This window comes from Accipiter gentilis, chromosome 14 (assembly GCF_929443795.1).
Source record: "Accipiter gentilis chromosome 14, bAccGen1.1, whole genome shotgun sequence".
NCBI lineage: Eukaryota > Metazoa > Chordata > Aves > Accipitriformes > Accipitridae > Astur > Astur gentilis.
This window is the reverse complement of record NC_064893.1, coordinates 14,050,883-14,070,288: the sequence shown is the minus strand read 5'-3', so window position 1 is coordinate 14,070,288 and position 19,406 is coordinate 14,050,883. Positions and strand designations below refer to the sequence as shown.

The 19,406-nt window shown below is 37.1% G+C and overlaps 1 protein-coding gene across 3 annotated transcripts in view; it reads left to right on the top strand.

The window, feature by feature from the left end:
• ANLN (anillin, actin binding protein) overlaps nt 1-19,406 on the top strand; it is a 33,083-nt gene that overhangs the window by 978 nt on the left and 12,699 nt on the right. For all 3 annotated transcript variants that reach the window (XM_049816137.1, XM_049816136.1, XM_049816135.1), the window contains exons 2-20: nt 3,901-4,054; nt 4,411-4,695; nt 5,133-5,479; nt 6,185-6,404; nt 7,332-7,525; nt 7,662-7,769; nt 8,256-8,376; nt 9,865-9,981; nt 10,547-10,773; nt 11,334-11,485; nt 11,796-11,943; nt 12,594-12,729; nt 13,074-13,256; nt 15,063-15,189; nt 16,166-16,214; nt 16,294-16,350; nt 17,826-17,864; nt 18,228-18,249; nt 19,237-19,349. In XM_049816137.1, coding sequence (XP_049672094.1) covers nt 3,901-4,054; nt 4,411-4,695; nt 5,133-5,479; nt 6,185-6,404; nt 7,332-7,525; nt 7,662-7,769; nt 8,256-8,376; nt 9,865-9,981; nt 10,547-10,773; nt 11,334-11,485; nt 11,796-11,943; nt 12,594-12,729; nt 13,074-13,256; nt 15,063-15,189; nt 16,166-16,214; nt 16,294-16,350; nt 17,826-17,864; nt 18,228-18,249; nt 19,237-19,349 — 2,799 coding nt within the window. The remainder of the gene's footprint in view (nt 1-3,900; nt 4,055-4,410; nt 4,696-5,132; nt 5,480-6,184; nt 6,405-7,331; nt 7,526-7,661; nt 7,770-8,255; nt 8,377-9,864; nt 9,982-10,546; nt 10,774-11,333; nt 11,486-11,795; nt 11,944-12,593; nt 12,730-13,073; nt 13,257-15,062; nt 15,190-16,165; nt 16,215-16,293; nt 16,351-17,825; nt 17,865-18,227; nt 18,250-19,236; nt 19,350-19,406) is intronic.

Genomic DNA, 19,406 nt, shown 5'->3' with positions numbered 1-19,406 from the left:
GGAGCTGTCTTGTGACTGCTTTGAGAAATGTCATAGTAGAAATGGCTTTCAGTCTACAGCCTGCCTAAACAGAAACCTAAACTACTTTAGCAAAAAAACCAAATCAAATATGTTGGGGAAATATTCTCTCCTCCCCATGAAAAAAACCTGTATAACAAATTGACGTACTTTAAATAAATTGAGTGCCCCAAAAAGGAGACTGCACAGATATGATTTAAAAAACTGAACAGAAGGTATTGATCTGAACATATTTTCTAAATATGTTATGCCAAGGCAGATTTACCCTACTCCCATGTAAAGGCTTGCTAAGTATAAACATCTAAAACCTCCTTCCTTAGCTGCTAGTGAGTGACATGATCTGACTAGTCTTAAATAAACTTCAAGTCCATACTACTGAATCAAGTTTAAAATGGTTTTGCATGCTGGGAGATATTCCAACCTCAACACGCCCTTCTTGTAGATAACTGACTGAAAAGTTATGACCAACTGTGAGGCCACTCCTCAGAGTAAACTTTATTCAAATGTGAGCTTGTCTTGCAGAGTGCTTAGAATGTTGCCATATCAAGAATGTTTATGCTGTGGAGGACATTGCACTGTTAGTCAGATTTTTACACAGTATTAGTGTATTAGTATTGAAGTTTAATAACTTTCCTCAAAAAAGTTTTCTGAAAAGGAAGCTTTTTACCACCTACTATGAACTATTTATGTTCTGTTGTTTTTTGGTTGTTTTTTTTTTTTTTTTTATATAACCTTTCATTAGCTTAACTACTTTCAGATAATCTTTGACTACAAATTACCATGCTCTTGTTACTTGCAGGGAAGTGGTGAAGCCTTGTAAGTGTTGATTATGTAAACCAGTGTAATTTGATCCTTAATTGGCCAAAGCATGCTGTTAATTCAGTGTTTGCTGATCACTTTACAGTAACAAATTTTGTCCCCGTCTTACTGAATGTAAGCTCAAATAGATCTTGCTCTAAGGTTCAGTGGAATGCCTTCAAATCAGACAGTTCTGAAATAATGTTTATTTTGATTAGTCTTACATACAAAAACTAATAACCTTCTGAATCTCAACCAAATTATTAATACAGAACGCACTGAGGAGATGGTGCAGTGAATACTTTTTTAGGGTCACAATGAGCATACTATTTGTGATTCAGTTTATAGCTGACTGTATAATTCACATTTCTTGCACAAAAGGCTTTGTGTTTGGTACTACAGAATCTTACAAACAGTCTAGTTTATTTTGCACTTTGAAGTACTTATTAACATTCATAGAGCCAAGTATGGTTTCCTAGCGTGAAGGATGACAAAAGAGGAGTGATGCAATTGCTCAGGGGAAGATTTGCATATGTGAAGTTTGGAGTTAACTGTTCCTTCAATCTCGTGGATAAATTTGCTCCCTTTGCTGCATTCTGCTAGTAAAGCAGGACAGTTAGAACAAATTCTTCCAAACACATATGGGCCTGAGTATCTTCTCTAGTGCTGCTAAAAATGTACTTTAAAACATAGTTTTTTAAAACCAAGATTCCCCATCAACATTTAAATTGGGAAGGCCTTTTCTGACTTTTAGAAGGTGCTTCTACAATACAAACAGTGATTCTCTAACTGCGACTTAGTAGTTCCCGGATTCCTATGTGTAATGAAATAGCTATGTCCTACTCCGAAACTTTGGCTGTCATCAGAACACTTGGAGAATGTACTTGTAGCAAATACCCTGTTGGTGAATTTGAAAAGTAAGTCTCAAGTTCTGGTGACTGGCTTACTCATCATGTGTAATAGTAGAGTTTGAATTATGGCAGTTGCATGGAAAACTTGAGAAACGAAAAGCCAATAGGAGCTGGAGTTCAACAACAGAGGTGTGCATTCTTGGGAAGTGACATCCTATTTGTAATAACTGAAACTCCATTTTACTGAACTAGCAAAACAGAAAGGAATGTGACTGCATTTGAATAGAACTGTAGGAATACTGTTGTGGGAGATCTACTTAACCTTGTGCAAGAAGAACAGTTAGTTTATATAGCTTTTAAGATTTTTTTTTTTAATGTGGGTATTACCTGCACTTTGTAGCTCTGCCTTTTGGAGGTTGAAATAAGGAAACTTGACTTGTCGATGCAACTAGTATTGAAGGCACTCCTGGCATTTCATGTTGTCATCCCTCCCCACTTTTTTTCTTTCTTCTACCCTCAAATCTTCCTTTTCTATGGAAGTTAGGCAAGCTGATTTTTGCTTTCACAAAAAACTGTTGAGATTGACGTTCCATTTGTCCTGTGTTGTCCTACAATGGAACATTGTTTAAGACTTCAGCCTTAGACAGTTAAAAATGTGAAATGTGTATTTAATTGCTGTGCAACAGGACACGTAATGGCTGGCACAGTTCTCACAATAATTTATGTGCCACCAAACAAGTGCAGTTTATATGCTTCCCTTTAAAGGCCATTAGTTCAGTCACACAATTGCTTGTCTCAAAATGCCTTAAAACCTAGATCAAAGGAGTAATTGAGTATCTTTTAGGTGTGATCAAACTGAGTGATAATGCAGTATTTTAAAAAAACCAACCAAAACACAACCTTGTACTTCATCCAATTATTTAAAACTTGGATGCTATAAGGAATAACTTTTCCACTAGTGTGGAACATTTACTAAAACAGCTCTGTGGTATGGAATATGATCATAGTATTCAAATTTCCAATGGATAAGGAATGAAAGAGAATGTTGTTAAGTAGCTTAATTGGTATATCTTTATATGTTCCTTTCTATACAGACATATTGTGATAAATAGCCTGTTTATTAAGACAACTAGTTATAACATCAATCTATTCTTAAAACTTAAGCTTGAGGAAGAGAAATTCACCTTTTGATTTAGAAGGTGTAATAGTAACATTTTCTTAAAGTATTAACAACCATACATTTAATTTGTTGAAATTTTTAAGACCACTTGGAAACTACTTCAATGTTGATTATTTTCTTAGAGGGTTAGTGCCAATCGGGTGATTTGATGATGTACTTTAGCGAGGTGCCAAAAAAACCCTACTAGCAAGACTTGACAGTTCAAGACTGTCATGTGGTGATTCAGTTAAAAAAACCAAACCAAAACAAAACTACTTTCAAATGTTTTTGATTACTTCAGGCTCTGTAGAAGCCTATCTTCTCTCTCTCCTCTCTCTCTCTTTTAAATTCTGCCATTACTTGTGTCTCTTTAGCCCGGTTTCCTTTGAAAGCCAAGCTAATGGGAGACACTAGTTGATTTGATGACTGGAACTTTGAATCTACTGGCTAGCTACACCTCTTAATAAAAGAGTAGGTGTCTCAAACTTAACTGCTTCTACAATTTTCATGAAAGTTTGTGGCTAGGTGAAAAGACCCAAACCATTGTTTCTGTGAAGAAAATGCTGCAGCCTATTGTCTTTCTGGTAGGCCAAAGAACTTCAGATAACCTGCAAACATGTGCTGACTGGCCAGATAGCAAGGAGGTAGCTTGGAATGTGCTACAGTGTGAGCTACCTTTTATCTAACAGGTACTTGCGGAATACGGGAGAAGCTGTAGGCATTGCAATGGTGATATCAAAGCATGGAGATCGGAGGTTATCACAGTGAGAAAAAGGAGGTAGACAGAAAAAACATGTAGTTGGCAGGGTAGAAAACATGTTTTGTTTGTTCTGCTTTCAGGAGGGACAGCCAGTCAGAAAACCAGGCTTTGAATATTTCTATCGTGTTGCATTACAGTAGATCAGTTAGCAACATCTGAGACCTGCGCTTGTCTTAATGTAGCCTTCACTATAAATTTCTGGTATTGTGGATCTTGGTATATGCTATATAAATTCAAACATTTTTAATTTGAGCTATTACTAGTTAACACACTTATTGCAATGTATGGTAACACATGATTTGTTGACTACTCAGAAACTCCTTGAAAGAACCCGTGCCCGGCGAGAGAACCTGCAGAAGAAAATGGCCGAGCGGCCCAAGACAGGACTGAGACCCACAATGCAGACCAAGAGGGTCAGAGAGCCTTTGTTAGAAACTGGTAACCAGGCACCTCTTCCTGGTGAAGAAGGTATTTTGCAACAAGTTTAATAAAGATTGTCTTTTCATATAAGTCCCATCTCCTTTTTTTTCTAAGGGCAAGTGAAAACTCTTTGTGTTTATCTTAAACATTGATGGATGCAGTTACCTGACCACTGGGAATGAATACGGCTAATGTTTAACTTAACCTGAGAGCAGATGCTCTAAGTAATTAGTAACTTATTTAAAAATAACTGTATCATGCGAAAGATAGTGCCTTGTCCTGGGTAGAATTTGGGAAGGGCAGTTTTTGGGGAGGCATATCATTGCATTACAGTTTTGTGCTGTCTCTGAAAATATTTTAGATTGTTTGAATACTAATTTGCTTGAATACTCTGACCTGTACAGCGAAACCTGGTACAAAGCCATCACCATCGAAGAGGCTCTGCCCTAACGATATGGAGACTCAAGCTTCCAGTTTGGAGAACATACAGCCAGTTCCCTCAAGTTGCACAAGCAATCATTATCCTGAGATGACTTCAGAGTTGCATGTAACTGCTTCTAACAGGGCATCATTGGTTCAGCCTCTTGAGAAAGGAAAAACAAACACCAAGTCAGAAACTCCTGCAGCCCTTTCAGTCAAAACACGTATGCAGAAATTGGCAGAACAGCGACGCTGCTGGGATAGCGAGGGTATATTTCACTTGCTAAGCATTATTGGTATTTCTCAGCATTTGCATTGATGAATATGTTTGCTAGCAGAAGATAATTTTGTGTGTGTGAATGCTAATGTTTTTGTAAAGAATTCTTAGACACTGGGGAAGGCCTAAAATAATGAAACTGTTGACTGCAGCTTCATTTTATACATAATTTTTTCCTTACTAATGTAGTACCTTGCTCATAACAACAGTGACATAAAACTAGTAAACTGCTTGATTAGAAATGTGTTGTCTTTGCAATGAGCTTTAATTTGACTTGATTAGTCTCAATGCCTTCAGAGCTAGTAGCTTGATTCTGTTCATGGAAAGAACATCTAACTGTTGATAAAATTAATACACAGCAAAATGCAAAAGATGCAAATATAACTCAATATATTTTAGTAGCAAAATAAATGTGTTTTCTTTTTCCAGATCCCTCTGAATGTGTTCCTCTGTCTTCCCTCCAGTCAAAAGATCTGTCTGTTTCTCCACCTAAGCAGACATCTAGTGCCCTGGCAAGTGATACCCCTATTGGGAGAAGAGGCCGTTTAGCTAACCTTGCTGCTACAATTGGTTCCTGGGAAGATGACCTAAGTCATCCATCTGCAAAGCAAAACAATGCACAAGAACAGCCTGGCACTACTTGTTTATCCAAATTGTCCACTACAAGTGGAGCATCTGCTAGAATCAATAGTAGCAGTGTAAAGCAGGAAGCTGCATCCTGTTCTCAAAGGCTTGTTGAGGCTTCTATTAATAAACCAGCAAACTCAAAGATAGAGGTGAGTGTCTGATTTAGTTGCTTATTAAAAATTGATTTGAGTAGTGGGGGGACAAATGTTAACCCATAAGTGTTTAATCTGAATTTAAAGACTTGATGTGAGCAACCTTAGTCTATTTACAACGTTTGCTTTATTGCAATCCCACGTGCCCTTTTCTAATAGCAGACCTGAAACACCTTAGAATCCCTTTTATTGATACTTAAAGTCGAGTGTACTTAAGTCGTGTAAAATTTGGTGTCAGAGTAATTGGTTGCTGCCCTTTTGACCATGAGAAGGGGGCTTCTTGCAGAGATACTGGGTTTCACTCTGTAACTTCATGTAGCTGCTTGCCTTAAACTGTAAATATTTATTGCTATATGAAAATTTAGTCAGAATGCTGAAATTAGCAGTACCAGATACCTATTGTTCAATTTATGCCATTTATGAAATGACAATATCTGCAGTGTGCAGTCTTGTTTAGGGAAATGTGGGAAAATACCTAAAGTAGCTGGCAAAAGTACCTGGAATCAAATGCTGAAACAATTTGAAATACTGGATAAAAAAAAAATCTACGAAAAGCTTATAGCATTTGTTCTCAGCTTTTTCTATTGTTGATGGAAGAGGTGTGTTATAGTATGCTATGCAGAATGCTTTCATTCTTTTTCCTCTTGAGAGAATAAGAATGTACAGTCTCATCTTAACATTATTCCTTTTTTCCTTGTTAAGGAGTCAAACAATTTTTTAACACAATCCTCAAGAGTCACTGTTCCCTGTTCTAAAGAATCTGAACTACGACAACAGCTAACAGAGAATCCCTGCCCTCAGAAAGCTGAAAAGCGTACACAAACAGCAAAATCAACTTTGCCTCAACCAGTTCAGTCCAAAGTAGAGCCAGTCAAAGGAACACATGTACAACTTGAACCTAAGGGTAAACCCACAACACCAGGTAAGCTGTTTTTCAGCTTCAATAAATGTTCATTCAAATTAGGCTTGTGTCCTGTGTTGAAACTACATATTGATTAAGAATTTATGGTAACATATTACATAACGCTTATTTTGTGCTGTAACTTAAGTAAAATCCTGAAGAGCTCTGTGATAATGTTGTAAATGAACACCTTCCATATTTTGCAAGGGTATTTTCTTGGACACCATTTAGTAACTCTTGAGCAAAATCAATGTAACTTTTCTTTCTATGTAAAAATGTATCCTGGTAGCATCAGTTAATTGAGACTATTCAAAGCTTCTTTAAAATTGTTGGATACTATGTGTATCCAATTGATATCAGGTAAAGAGTCTGCATATGTTAGAAGAAATCAAAGCTAAATGTCACATAGATGTTCTAACTTTACATAGTGTCTTTCTTTTCAGTGGTAGTATTTGTGTTGAATTTAAAACTGGGCATGATCACTTGCTTCAACTGCTTCAGAAACTTGGACTAACAACTTGATGTCTTTAAAGCTATGGCCAGTAGAGCAAGCGTGTGTATCTATGCTGACAATAAATGACCAGCTCAATAAAGTGGGGTAGATGCCAAACAATGTATCTGTACTAGAATGCTCATTTACATGAATGATGCAAGTGAGGCTGGTTGTAGAGGAAATGTTGAGAAAGCAAGCCAGTTTAAATAACTGGTGGATCACATGTGGACTTTAAGAGAAGGACATCTATTAGCTCTGACTTGCTGCTTTATTAACTTCAGTGTTATGTGGTGATTTGCACTTCAGGTTTATTTGTATAAACTATAACGGAGCAAGAGGTGTAAAGGAGACAGCCCAATTGCTTCACTGAGAACCTTCAGCAGGATGCAAAATTGCAGTGATTTCTTTCTATGGTTTTGAGAATTTCTTTCAAGGCAAAACAATTGGTTTTGTAGGGGGATCAGGAATTAAGCCCTTCCTGGAACGCTTTGGGGAGCGCTGTCAAGAGCGTAGTGCACGGAGTCCTGCTACGAATACTTCAGGGTGCAGAACACCCATTGTTACCCCAAATACAAGGACAATCCAGGAAAGGCTTCTCAAACAAAATGAGAATTCCTCTACTGCCAGTTTAGCACTCCAGCTTAAGCAGGTATGACTTGCTATGTTCATAGCTTGCTTATAAGCTTGGGGAAGATTCTTACTGCTCTGCACCTACCTGAGGAATTTGAAATGCTTTGACATCTTAAAGCTGTCAGCTTTTCCCCTGTTCCTCTTTACTTGCTTAGGAACGTGAACGAGAACTTGCATGCCTTCGTGGCCGGTTTGATAGGGGCAATCTGTGGAGTGCAGAGAAAAGTGAAAGTTTGAAGAAAAAACTTCCAGAAGCTGAAATGGTAATGTTACCTACATGTATCAAAAGATGATAGTCTGTGAATTGCTTTAACATGTTCTGAACACAGGGACAGATGTGCAAATGTAAATAAAAGATAAAAACATATTGCTTTGTGAATGCCCAGGCTGTGCAACACTGCTTGTCAAGCGGTTTGTGTGATTATTAACAAATTATTAGATTTTTTCCTCCTACAGAATCAATTAAGGAGACAAGTGGTGCTGCTTTGAGCCAATTGATTGACTTATTTATTTGATAAGTGTGGGGTTTTTATATCCTATAACTTTAAAAACAAAAGAAAGCTCCTTACACATACTCAATTTAGTATTTAGTACTTCAGCTGAATTTTTTATATAAATAAATAGGATCCTTGATATTGGATAGGCAACTTTTTTTTTCTAGCAGGTATTAAAATGTGTTCCTGTCTGGCAGTTTTTTTAGTCACTTTGACCATTACCTCCTGAATGTACTATGGTTTTATTTTTGCCAGGAAAGCCAATCTCAGGCTAGTCCAAAACATCCTCCTAGTTCGGATGCCACTGCTTTTGGATCAGCAGAAAACAAACCAGCAGGTGACATGCAAGCAAAGTCTCCCAGTGTTGAGTCTTCAGGTAAGAACTGTCACTGCCTGTGGCTAATAGTGGACAGAAGCACTACCCTTGACGTTCATGAGCAGATAGAGGCGAGTAGCACGCACTGATATATAGAACTGGACTTCTTACTTGGTCACCTCCTTATTTTTCTAAACCTTCTTGTGTGATGATAATACTCTGCACTCCTATACCATTTGAAAGATTGGCAAGGCAAAACTGCCTTTTCGTTTCTCAGTGGGTTTACCTGTATTTTATACTTCCATGTATGATAAGTGTAGGGAGAGTGAATGAGAATCGTCAGTTACAGATTTAATCTACACTGTACCTGAGTATCCAAATTTCCACAATAATCTAATGGGAGGGAACTCTTTCCTTGTCAGTACCCCCTTATGCTATTAATTCTTAGAGTAGGGGATCTGAAAATAATTCAGAGATGCTTGTGACATCCTTTGTGGTGCTTACTGAATTGACCTCATTTTGGCTGGGATAGACTTAATTTTCCTTCTAGTAGCTGGTATAGTGTTATGTTTTGTGTTCAGTATGAGAAGAATGCTGATAACACTGATGTTTTCAGTTCTTGCTAGTGTTTATGTTAACTCAAGGATTCGTCAGCTTCTCATGCCCAGCCAGCAAGAAGGCTGGAAGGACACAAAGTTGGGAGGGAACACGGCTAGGACAGCTGACCCAAACTGGCCAAATGGGTATTCCATATCATGTGACGTCATGCCCAGTATATAAACTGGGCGGGGAGTTGGCCTGAAGCAGGGGGTAGATTGCTGCTGGGGAACTAACTGGGGAACTCGGCAAGTAGTGAGCAATTGCATTGTGCATCACTTGTTTTTATTATTATTTTCATTTTATTATTGTTGTTGTTATCATTATTAGTTTCTTCCTTTCTGTTCTATTAAACTGTTCTTATCTCAACCCATGAAGTTTTACCTTTTTTCTTCTGATTCTCTCCCCCATCTCACTAGGTGGGGGGGAAGTGAGTGAGTGGCCGCATGGTGCTTAGTTGCTGCCTGGGGTTAAACCACAACATGAATGGAATAGCCTCCAGTTCTCTGTGAAAAAAGAGTGAACTTAGTTAATGCTTCTTATAGGCATTACAGGCAAACAGGCTATCAAATGTGATTCTAGCAAAACAGGATGATGTCCTGCTGTTGGATTTTGGTATGGTGGTTTTTGTGTGTTTTTTTGTTAATTTGTTTTTTAAATTTTCCCTTTTTGCTCTCAAGTGGCTGCACTCTACTATTGTTTCAGCATTGTTTCTTGTGCTATCAGCTTTCTGATTTTAAGATAGAAGTCTAGCTGTACAGGTTGTAGAGGGTATGTATTCTAATGCTTTTTTTTGACAGCAAGCTAACTGGAATACTTAATCTAGTGGGCTGTTTGTAAGTTGTCAGCTGTACTATCAAACCTCCAAAAGTCAATAACTAAAAAAAATAAAAAATAAAATCAAAGGCTAGGCATAATTTTCAGTGACTTCTTTTTTTATAAACTACTTAGATGCTTCTAAATGTGAAGAGACTGATAAACCCAGTCCTCTGAAGACCACTGAGCCAAAGAGCCCTCTAGAAGCGATGTCTATCTCAAAACTTGAACAACTTGCTGAGAAACCAAAAGGTTAGTATTGAGTAGGTATATATTAATACACTTAGCTATCTGTTGCCACTTGTCCAGCAGAGTGTTAATATCCTTCAAGTCTGAACAATTAATTTGCCATACATCTGCTGGTGCTCATGTGTGTTTTGTAACAAGGTTTATGTAAAACAAATCGGGAAACTTCTTTTATCATTATCGTTCTCTCGTGACATTCAAGTCTTCAAGGAATATTAAAATGCTGATACTAAAAGTTTATTGCAAAACGACAGAAATGACTGCTCTATCATGGGACTTGCAGTTAAGTTTCAGACCTGTTTGAACTAAGATGTTGAAGCTTGTTGAACAAGTGCATCTTTTTATTCCCTTGCTGTATCAATTACGCAGTATATGTGATAATAGTATATTAAAATAAGGATGGAAGTATACTTTAGAATTCTATATGCCTGACTATAATAAGGGCTTTTTAATCAAACTTACCTGAAAAGCAAAAATAGTTGGCTTATCTGTTAACATCTTTCCGCTCACTTAATGCGAATGAAGAGTTCAGTCTTGATGCTACTAATATCTTATAAACATCACCCTTCAGATGAAGTATACGAAATTGAAATGAGTGTGGATGATGAGATGAATAGCTCAAAAGTGATAAATGAAATTTTTGAAGTTCTTCAAGAAGATGGTCCAGACATAGAAAAGCTGAAGAAAGAAATGAGCATGAGCTTGGAAGGTGAAAGTGATGAGGAGGAGCAGGAAGAGTCACTGAATATTTCGTCAATGTCTCTGTTAACCCCTCTAGTGGAATCTGTTGGTCCAGAGGTAAGCGTTATGAGGAGGTGGGGAAGGGCTTGTTTATCAGAGATGGACAATTTGCTTGTGAACGGTGATGTTTTGTTGTTTTGTGATACCTGGGCAAATAGAGAAGTTACAAATGACACTTTGCTGATGAAAACTTAATGAAGTGAAGTTGTTTTCCTCTGAAAATAGCATAGCATACGGGATGCTCTGCTAAGCAAGTGGTTTAACTTCTGCTAAATCAAGCTTGAGTATATGCATCTATTACTTGTGCTGGACTTCCAGTGGTATACATGCATTCACTGAAGTGGTTACTGATGAAAATCTGAAGAGAAGTAATTATGTAATGTACCAGTTTGGAAACTAAGGGTAAAAATCTTCTTGAGTTCAATGATCTATTGGTGTCTTTGAAATAAATAAATTGGCTTGCTCCATGTCCTAGGAAATATTTGTAAAATGTCTGTTAAATAGTATTAAGCAGCCTCCAAATTTACTGTTTATATGCAAAACAAGTAAAGGTGAGAGAAAACAGATAATGATTAATGTAGACAGATATCTGTAATATAACCTGTTCTTCTTCCCAGGCCTTTGTCTCTCCTTGTAAGTCAAGTGGTGAAGGCAGTAGTATCAGTGATATAAGTCTGAAGTCTGAAAAGTTCCAAAGGACTAAAGTCCCCAGGGCAGAATCCGGAGACAGTATTGGCTCTATGTCAGAAGATCGCAACCTTCCATATAGGTAATAAACACAAAACCCCACACCTGATTCTCGAAGTGTACAAATTAAGACACTGGCTTTCTTGACTCTTCTAAAGAAGCATACTACTTAGAAAAAAGCTTTGTTTGTAGTTTAAGATCTCTGCCTTTATCAACGATTGTCTCTGTGTAATCTTTATGTTGCTTAAACTTAAAATGAGCTGATAGAATGCTTTTTTAAAAGCCATTTAGGCAAGTTGGAAAACATCAAAACCTGGCACATATGTACGTATACAAAAAAAACCACCTCACTATGCCTGTGAAACATTTAATGGGGTTTCTTCTTTTAAAAGCATTGATGCATATAGGTCTCAAAGATTTAAAGAAACCGATCGTCCTTCAATAAAGCAAATCATTGTTCGCAAAGAAGATGTTACTTCTAAACTAGAAATGAAAAAGAATGGCCCATCTGATCAAGTCAATATAAAAAAGAAAATGCAGGTATCTAATACACTTCTTAATATTCTTTTTCTAATTTACTATTTCCTCACTTAATTTCCCCTGTGAATGTCCAGGACATTGATGTACTGCTTAGAACTGCAAAATTAGGTTGTTAGCATAAATATCTAACAATAGGGAATGATACTGCATAATTTGAACAGCTAATGCATCCCTTAGAAGGATCATGCTATGGAGTAAGTCTGGAGAGAGCAAGCCATTGTTTTGAGATGGGGATGGGGAATCTATATCTTATTACTGCCTTTGAATTAGGCAGGATTCATAACTAGATACTTTCAGTAGGCAATATTCTGATCTTTACTGGTGCCTTGTTCACCTACATTGCTGAATTTCTGGTTAACTGCTTCTTCCCCTGGTGAAGGGAAGACTAGACTGGATGTGGAGTGTACAAGCGTTGAAGTTATTGACTCCCCACCATATTTAAATCACCTCTGAGGTCAAAACATGTTGTGCTGCAATATTCTTTTGCAGAAGTAACTGTAAACTGCAAGATTTTTGTAGTTTACTATCTAAATGGTCTGATTTTTCTGAAGGATAGCCCCAAAATACTAACCTCAAGACATTTCCATGTTTGAATGTAACACTAAATCTCTCTCTTCTTGCTAATTATTTTTACTACTGGTTTACTCTAGGAGCTGAGTAATGAGATCAACATGCAGCAGACAGTGATTCATCAAGCCAGTCAAGCTCTGAACTGCTGTTTTGATGAGGAACATGGTAAAGGGTCACAAGAAGAAGCAGAGGCAGAGAGACTTCTTCTCCTTGCAAGTAGGTTTTTAGACACAAGTTCAATTCTTTGTTGTGAACACTTTGGGAAGAATTGATGAACTCTGGCAATGTATTTATTATGCTACCTTGTAGCCACTTATTTATAGTTCTTCACCTGGAAAACAGGAGAGGATATTATCTGTTCTGTCTCAGCTTCTGTCTCTTGCTTTCTATAGGCAAGAAGACATTTTTGGTATCTTTATTGCCCCTAATACTCCTCCTATTCTGGAAGATGATTAACATTTCTGCTGAATTTTACATACTTATGGCCAAAAAAAAATATAAATTGTTCAGGACTGCTTGTTCCTCTATTACAACTATAATGAATTGATTTCTCTATGCAGCTGAGAAGAGAACTGCTTTATTGGAAGAACTGAATAAACTGAAGAGTGAGGGACCTCATAGTAAAAGAAATAAAGCTGCTTCTACATCTACTGAATTTGCTCCATCCAGGGGATCTGTTTCCATTTCAGAAATGCGTCTACCTTTAAAAGCAGACTTTGTGTGTGGCACGGTTCAAAAGCCAGGTAAAACTAGCCACTGAAAGCTTTACTCCTTCCCTCATCCTCCCTGCATATATTTCTGGTTCATTCTAGGTTTTTTGTCTTCTGTGTTGGTGTTTCTCAGAACACTGGGAGCAATGAAAATTTACTAATTACATTGAATTGATCTGCTTTTTTGCCAAGTTTTCAAAATTTTCCACGGTTGTTTTAGTTGCATTCTTTTCTGGCTTGTGAGGTTCAAGAAACTTATCAAGACTTTCCCAGCCAGTCTTAAGATCTTTGTGGTCCTCTGTAACCTGTTGGGGAGGAAGTAGAATTTTGTATCTCAGGTTGTCTTCTTTCTTGCTGCCTTGGAATTTCTTTGATGGATGCAAGTCTAGCACTAAATAAATTGTGACCTCTGTGGTGTTGTGAAATGCTCATTAAGGCTCAATTTTTTACAGTCCTTCTGTTAACAGCCCAAAATACTTAACTTACAAAGACTAGTCTTCCATTATCTTGTCATGTTTAAGTCATTAAAGCATTAAAATGTGGATTTGTTTCTTCTTTTGTTCTGGAAGAATATCTGGCAATATCTCTCTGTACCTCTAGAGACTTACCCTGGAACATAGTAAGCTTCTGTCAGGGGGTTGTTTAAAGAATCTGTAAGCCTACCTGTGCTATTTTACATAATGCTACAGAATATGATTGTAGCTAGACAGGTTCCTACTTGTTGCCTCACTAAAACTTGAGGACAAAAGTCATTGGACAAGCTCTTGTTTAATATTAGTTGCAAAGCCTTCTACTAATGAACTCACATGTCTGTCTTGTTTACTTGTTTAACTGTCCTATGAAATGTAAAGTGTGTTTTTATATATTCAAATAAAAGCACAGCCAACAATATAAATGTAAATTTATGATCTAATTTATACCCCCACCCCACTCCTCACATGTTACAGTTCTTGTTGCATAAGAGAATTCATCTCTGTTTATAGGAAAGCGTCCCTAATGGTTACAAAAATATAAGTTTCATTTCTATCAGTAATTCTCAAAACCAAATTGTCTAAACAAACAGCTATGAACTATTTGTCATCAAAACTTTCTTCTGGAAGTGCAGCATTTGCTATACATTGTGTACCAGAAGCTCTATTAAGTACTTTCATCTCTGAAGAGAACATCAAATATAAAGAGTACAATTTGATGCTTACTGCAGTCTTCAGCAGTTGTTCTGAAAGTTGTGACTTGTCCTATACAACAGAGCATTCAAACTGTTTTGGCTTGTTTGTTTTTTGAGTTGGGTTTTTTAATGCGGTATGACATTATGCAATGCTTTCTTGCTTTACTGCTCAACAATTTGGTGCACAAATTCCAAGTTATCTCCTGACACTATTGAGATGTGTGCTTGTGGTAATCTTTCTTTTTTCCACCCATATTGAAAAGTTGGGGAAATGAGTTGTCTGGATAACCAGTTCCTTCATAGGACTGAAAAAAGCATGAGAATGGGCAGTAGTGAAAGCTGCTGTCTAGTTAAGCTGGCAGGCCTAGAAAGTAACAACAGAGTATAATGTACTAAGATTAACTGATGAAACTGACAAAGTTCTTCCTCTCCCCTCTCATGTACTGGGTAGTGTAGGTCTGGCCTGAGATGCCCAGGCAGCAATGCAGTTGTGAATCCTGTGGAGACAGTAGGAGAAATAAATTGTTTTTAGAGTAAGTTGATAAGCAAATCTTGACTGTAACCAAGTGTTTAAGTAGGGTGAAACAGATGTGTTTAATGGCAATGCAGTACTTGAGGGGTTTTAGATACTTGGACACCTCTTGCTAACAAACCCATCTGATATGTATTTACAGAAGCAGCAAATTACTACTATGTAATAATACTGAGATCTGGAGCAGAAAACATGGTTGCAACTCCATTAGCAAGTACTGCCAGCTCCCTGAATGGAGACGCTCTTACTTTTACTACAACATTTATTATGTAAGTATAAAGAAACTGTTTCGGAACCAGTTTCAACTCTGATGGTGGAGCATGCATAAAAAGGTTTAAAATCTTCTTATAAGGATGGCATATTCTGCAAACAAATATGGTGAGATCTTGTGGTATCGGTATTTCCTGCTCCAAGAAATTGCTGGAATGCAAAAGAGTGGTCTAGACTTATTCTACCATCCATCATCTAATTTGTCTCTTGCTTTTTTTCTACTTTTGTTCTCTCCTGGAACACCTGCAATGACAGATGGATTGCTCTGCCTGAGATTGTGTCTTTTCTCTTTTGCAGCAACTAACATTTTATATAGCTATTTGGTTTTGGTATCTGGAAAAAATAGTACTCTTAAAACTAAAACTTCAACTCTCATATATTAGCTAAAAAGGTGTTGCGAGTTCAAATGGATGGTTGTTAGTAAAAGTCTTCCAAAATAAATAAGCAAACTCCCTTTTTTAAAGTCCAAGCCAACTGGAATTTTTGTTTAAAGCTCTTTACTCAAAAAACCCAGTCTCTGTTTCTAGAAACGTGTGCCAGGAGTGGACTGAAGGGTGCAATCTGAGAAATGGTAGATGTATTCAATCTGAGAAATTGCAGATGCATTCTATCTGCCCCTGTTCTCTCTCCCCTTTTGTTCTTCGAGTTCTTGCTTTTGCTTCTCAAAAGCATCTTGAAATAGTAATACATTCAAGTCTTAAAACCATCAATGCTGCTTGCACTGAAGAGTACTATTGTAGAAGTGAAAGGATCTCGAACAGCCATATTGGCCTGCAGGAGCAAACTGTTACTAATAAGAGATTAGCCATTAGTCAGCACTATGACTAAGCTTCTCTTGTGTACAACCTAGCTGCTCCCTTGGGCAGTTTTAAGGAGTGAAGAAGTAAAGAGTAACTTAAAAAAACAAACACCCCCAACAACCCTTTTTGTTTCAGTCTGTGTTTAACTTATTTTTTCCCCTCTCTTCCTTTTTAGGCATGATGTGTCAAATGACTTTGAAATAAATATAGAAGTTTACAGTTTGGTATGTATTGGTTCCTGTCAAGAGGATGTGTAAGGGATAAGGATGTGTTGTACTTTCTTAATACCTTCTTTCCTTACAGGTGCAGAGAAAAGAAGTTACAAGCACTGATAAAAGGAAAAAGGCAAATAAATCTAAGGTAAATGAAACATGAAAATCAGTATTGTATTTCAACAGAAGGTACACTAGGAAGGCTGCAGTGTTCAGGGAGAACTGACTAATAGTCCTAGAAAATCTGTCGCTTGCTTTTACTCTTGTTCTTTCTTGGAACATCTGCAATGACAGATGGGTTATGGAGTCCTGCAGTTATTAGTAGATTGGAACTGCAGCACTTGGTTAAGTCTGAAATATATTGGAGAGGAAGGAGAACTCATCTTACTAGTTCTGCCAAATGCTGTGCTTTGCAAACTCTCATTTATTAGGTGTGGTGCCTCTAACAGTGATTTAGTGTCCTTATTCTCCACTTTATTTACACTACACCAGTCAATATGCCCTATCCTGCAGTTTGATTTGTCTTAAAGGCTCTATTGGTCAACTGCAACACTTTTCTTTCTTCCCAGTGTTAAGTAAAAGCACTAGATACTTATTTTTTAAAGAAAATGTTTTAACTCCTTGAACGTAAACATTTCAGCTTGGATAGGGTGTACATTTCAAGTGTTTGTGCTTTATTAAGGCTTTGTGACCCCAGACAGGCCAGTGGCTTTCAGGAGGTGGTCAGAGGTTTTTTGGGGGTTGTGTTTTTAGTTGGGTTTTTTTCCTTCTTGTCATTCTAATAGCTGGGCACACAGCGTATTAATGATTTTTAGGCTTGATTTCTTCCTTGTCAAGATACCTGTCACTTAATAAAAACAAGAAACTTGAGTGTCTTTCAAAACAGTTGGAATGAGTACTAAAATCCTGTCTCTGCAAACAGAAATAGGAACTTTCTTTAATGTTTACTTACATTTGGCACAGTGAAAACATGCTTCCATCTATCCCCCAATAAAACCAGTTTGAAGTCTGGGGTTTCTTTCCTGTGCTGTAGCTTAGAGGAATCTTTACTTAAAACTGAATGTTTTTGTGGCACTGTAGGTAAATTGTTGTTGTGGGATTATCGGTTTGCTGATGACATCCTGTATATGCTTTTTTGACAAGCTTCTCATACTTGTCTTTCAGCTTCAAGAATAGATGAGTACATAATTCCAGTTCATGTTTAATACAGTCTCGCTTAAACTTTGAGATTTTTCCACTTCAAAATATAGATAATGTACAACAGTAGCACATCGAACATGTCTGTACTTGTATTGTTAACTCTTATCTTTAATAAGCAAATGTAACTTCGAAGCCCTGTTACATGAAGGAAAGAGGTCTACTAAGTTTGGCTTTTTTTAAACACATGCTGTCCATCCCAAGCTAATGTATACTTAAACTTTTTTGCAGTAAATATTTCTTTAATATGTAGTATTCCTTCCACTGAAATACATCCCGTCAAAAAACAAGACTTACTCATTACAACAACTAGTATCCATTCAAAATTTATTTAGATAAGCCTTCAGTAGTTTCACTGTCTAATTTTCACACTAACATGGACAAATTCAGTAGCAACTGCATTTACCTTCTTATATTCTTTTGTAGGTTATCACTCCAAAGAGATTATTAACATCTATTACCTCTGTAAGTATGAATGTAATATTGTAGCAAGATCTGGTTATGACTACTTTCAAAGTCTATGTTCTTACACTGAATAAGGCTGTGCCCATAGTAGGCTCTTTGTGTCCCTTAGTTGAAACTATAAACTGTCCAGCTTTCTGCCAAACTCTTCAGCCATCAGCTCAAGAAATAGGTAACAGCTCTAAATATGCAATGCTGGCAATATATATGCAGTTACTACACACTTATTCAGATTTTCTTTTCAAGTTGTTTTTGTTTGTTTTTTAAAGTACTTAGATCTAGTTTCTTTCTAACCTAGCTTAGTATTCTTAGAAATTGTCAGAAATTACTTTTCCACTAAGCTTTTATTTCCCTCTCTCTTTCTAGAAAAGCACCCTTCTTACTCCAGGTAAGTGAAATCTAAACATCTTATGCCAAGATGAATAATCTACACTTGCTGTCTAAGGCAGTGTATCAATAAATAATACTTGTAACAGATGATAATTTGGGAGTAATAAACACAGAATTATGTCAGTTTGCCAGCCCAGAAACTGACCCTGTGTTTTTTTCTGAGTTACCATTATGTTTAATGGAAGATCTCTTCACAAAATCAAAGTTAGTATCTCGTAAAAGATGCCAGTGGCTCACATTCTTTTCCTGAAAAGGTGAACTCAAACAAATTTTAAGATTTTTAAACTAGAGTCTGATGTCAACAAAGTAATACAGAGCAAACTTGAAAATACAAACAGATTCTGAAGTATTGCTTCAGTGTGTAGTGTTTTTATATTTCTGACTATTGGAGAAGAACAATATCTCTGAGTGTTTTTCTAGCTACATAAAAATGTGTTATACGCTTGTCTGACTACAGTATAAGATACTTGACCTAGCTTTAGTACAAATTGCAGCAATAAGGAGCTCATGAACTAACTCTGTCTGGAATGTCTACCATGCTGCTGCAACTAGTCAGATTCCTGTGCCTGAGCTGTAGCACTTGTTTCTATTGATATAAGTGCAAAGAGGAATATAGGTGTGCAAATTCTGGAAGACTGCAGCTTGTCACTTGGACAGGTTAAGAGATTTGAAAGTCATGTTCCTACTGCATGGCATGTGTACTTTGTAGTGTGCCCTAGAGTGCTCTCTGTCCCCCTGAGACTTCTTAAAATGCTTTGTCTTCTCCTTTGTGAATATTTCAAAACTTTTTTCTGAAAGAAAAGATCTATTGAGGAGGAATGGTGTGCATCAACATACTGTCTGAATGTGCTGCTGGGCTGCACTGCAAAGAGTACTTCTGGAGTACTGAGTAGGGCACGCACACAGTAGTACAAATAAAGCCTTTTTAGGCCTTGCAGCAGCCTGACTGCGTGTTATGACTTGACTTTAATTTCTTTCTCTGCAGCCATGGCCAGTCCAGGTGGCCCTAATGCTGTACGCACTACTAATTTCATCCTTGTTGGATCCCACAAGCTATCGCTGTCTTCTGTAGGAAATGCCAAATTTGCGTTGGACAAGGTAATGGAAATTATTGGTTACTAATCCAAAGGTAATTGCATACTACTAAAGAAATGA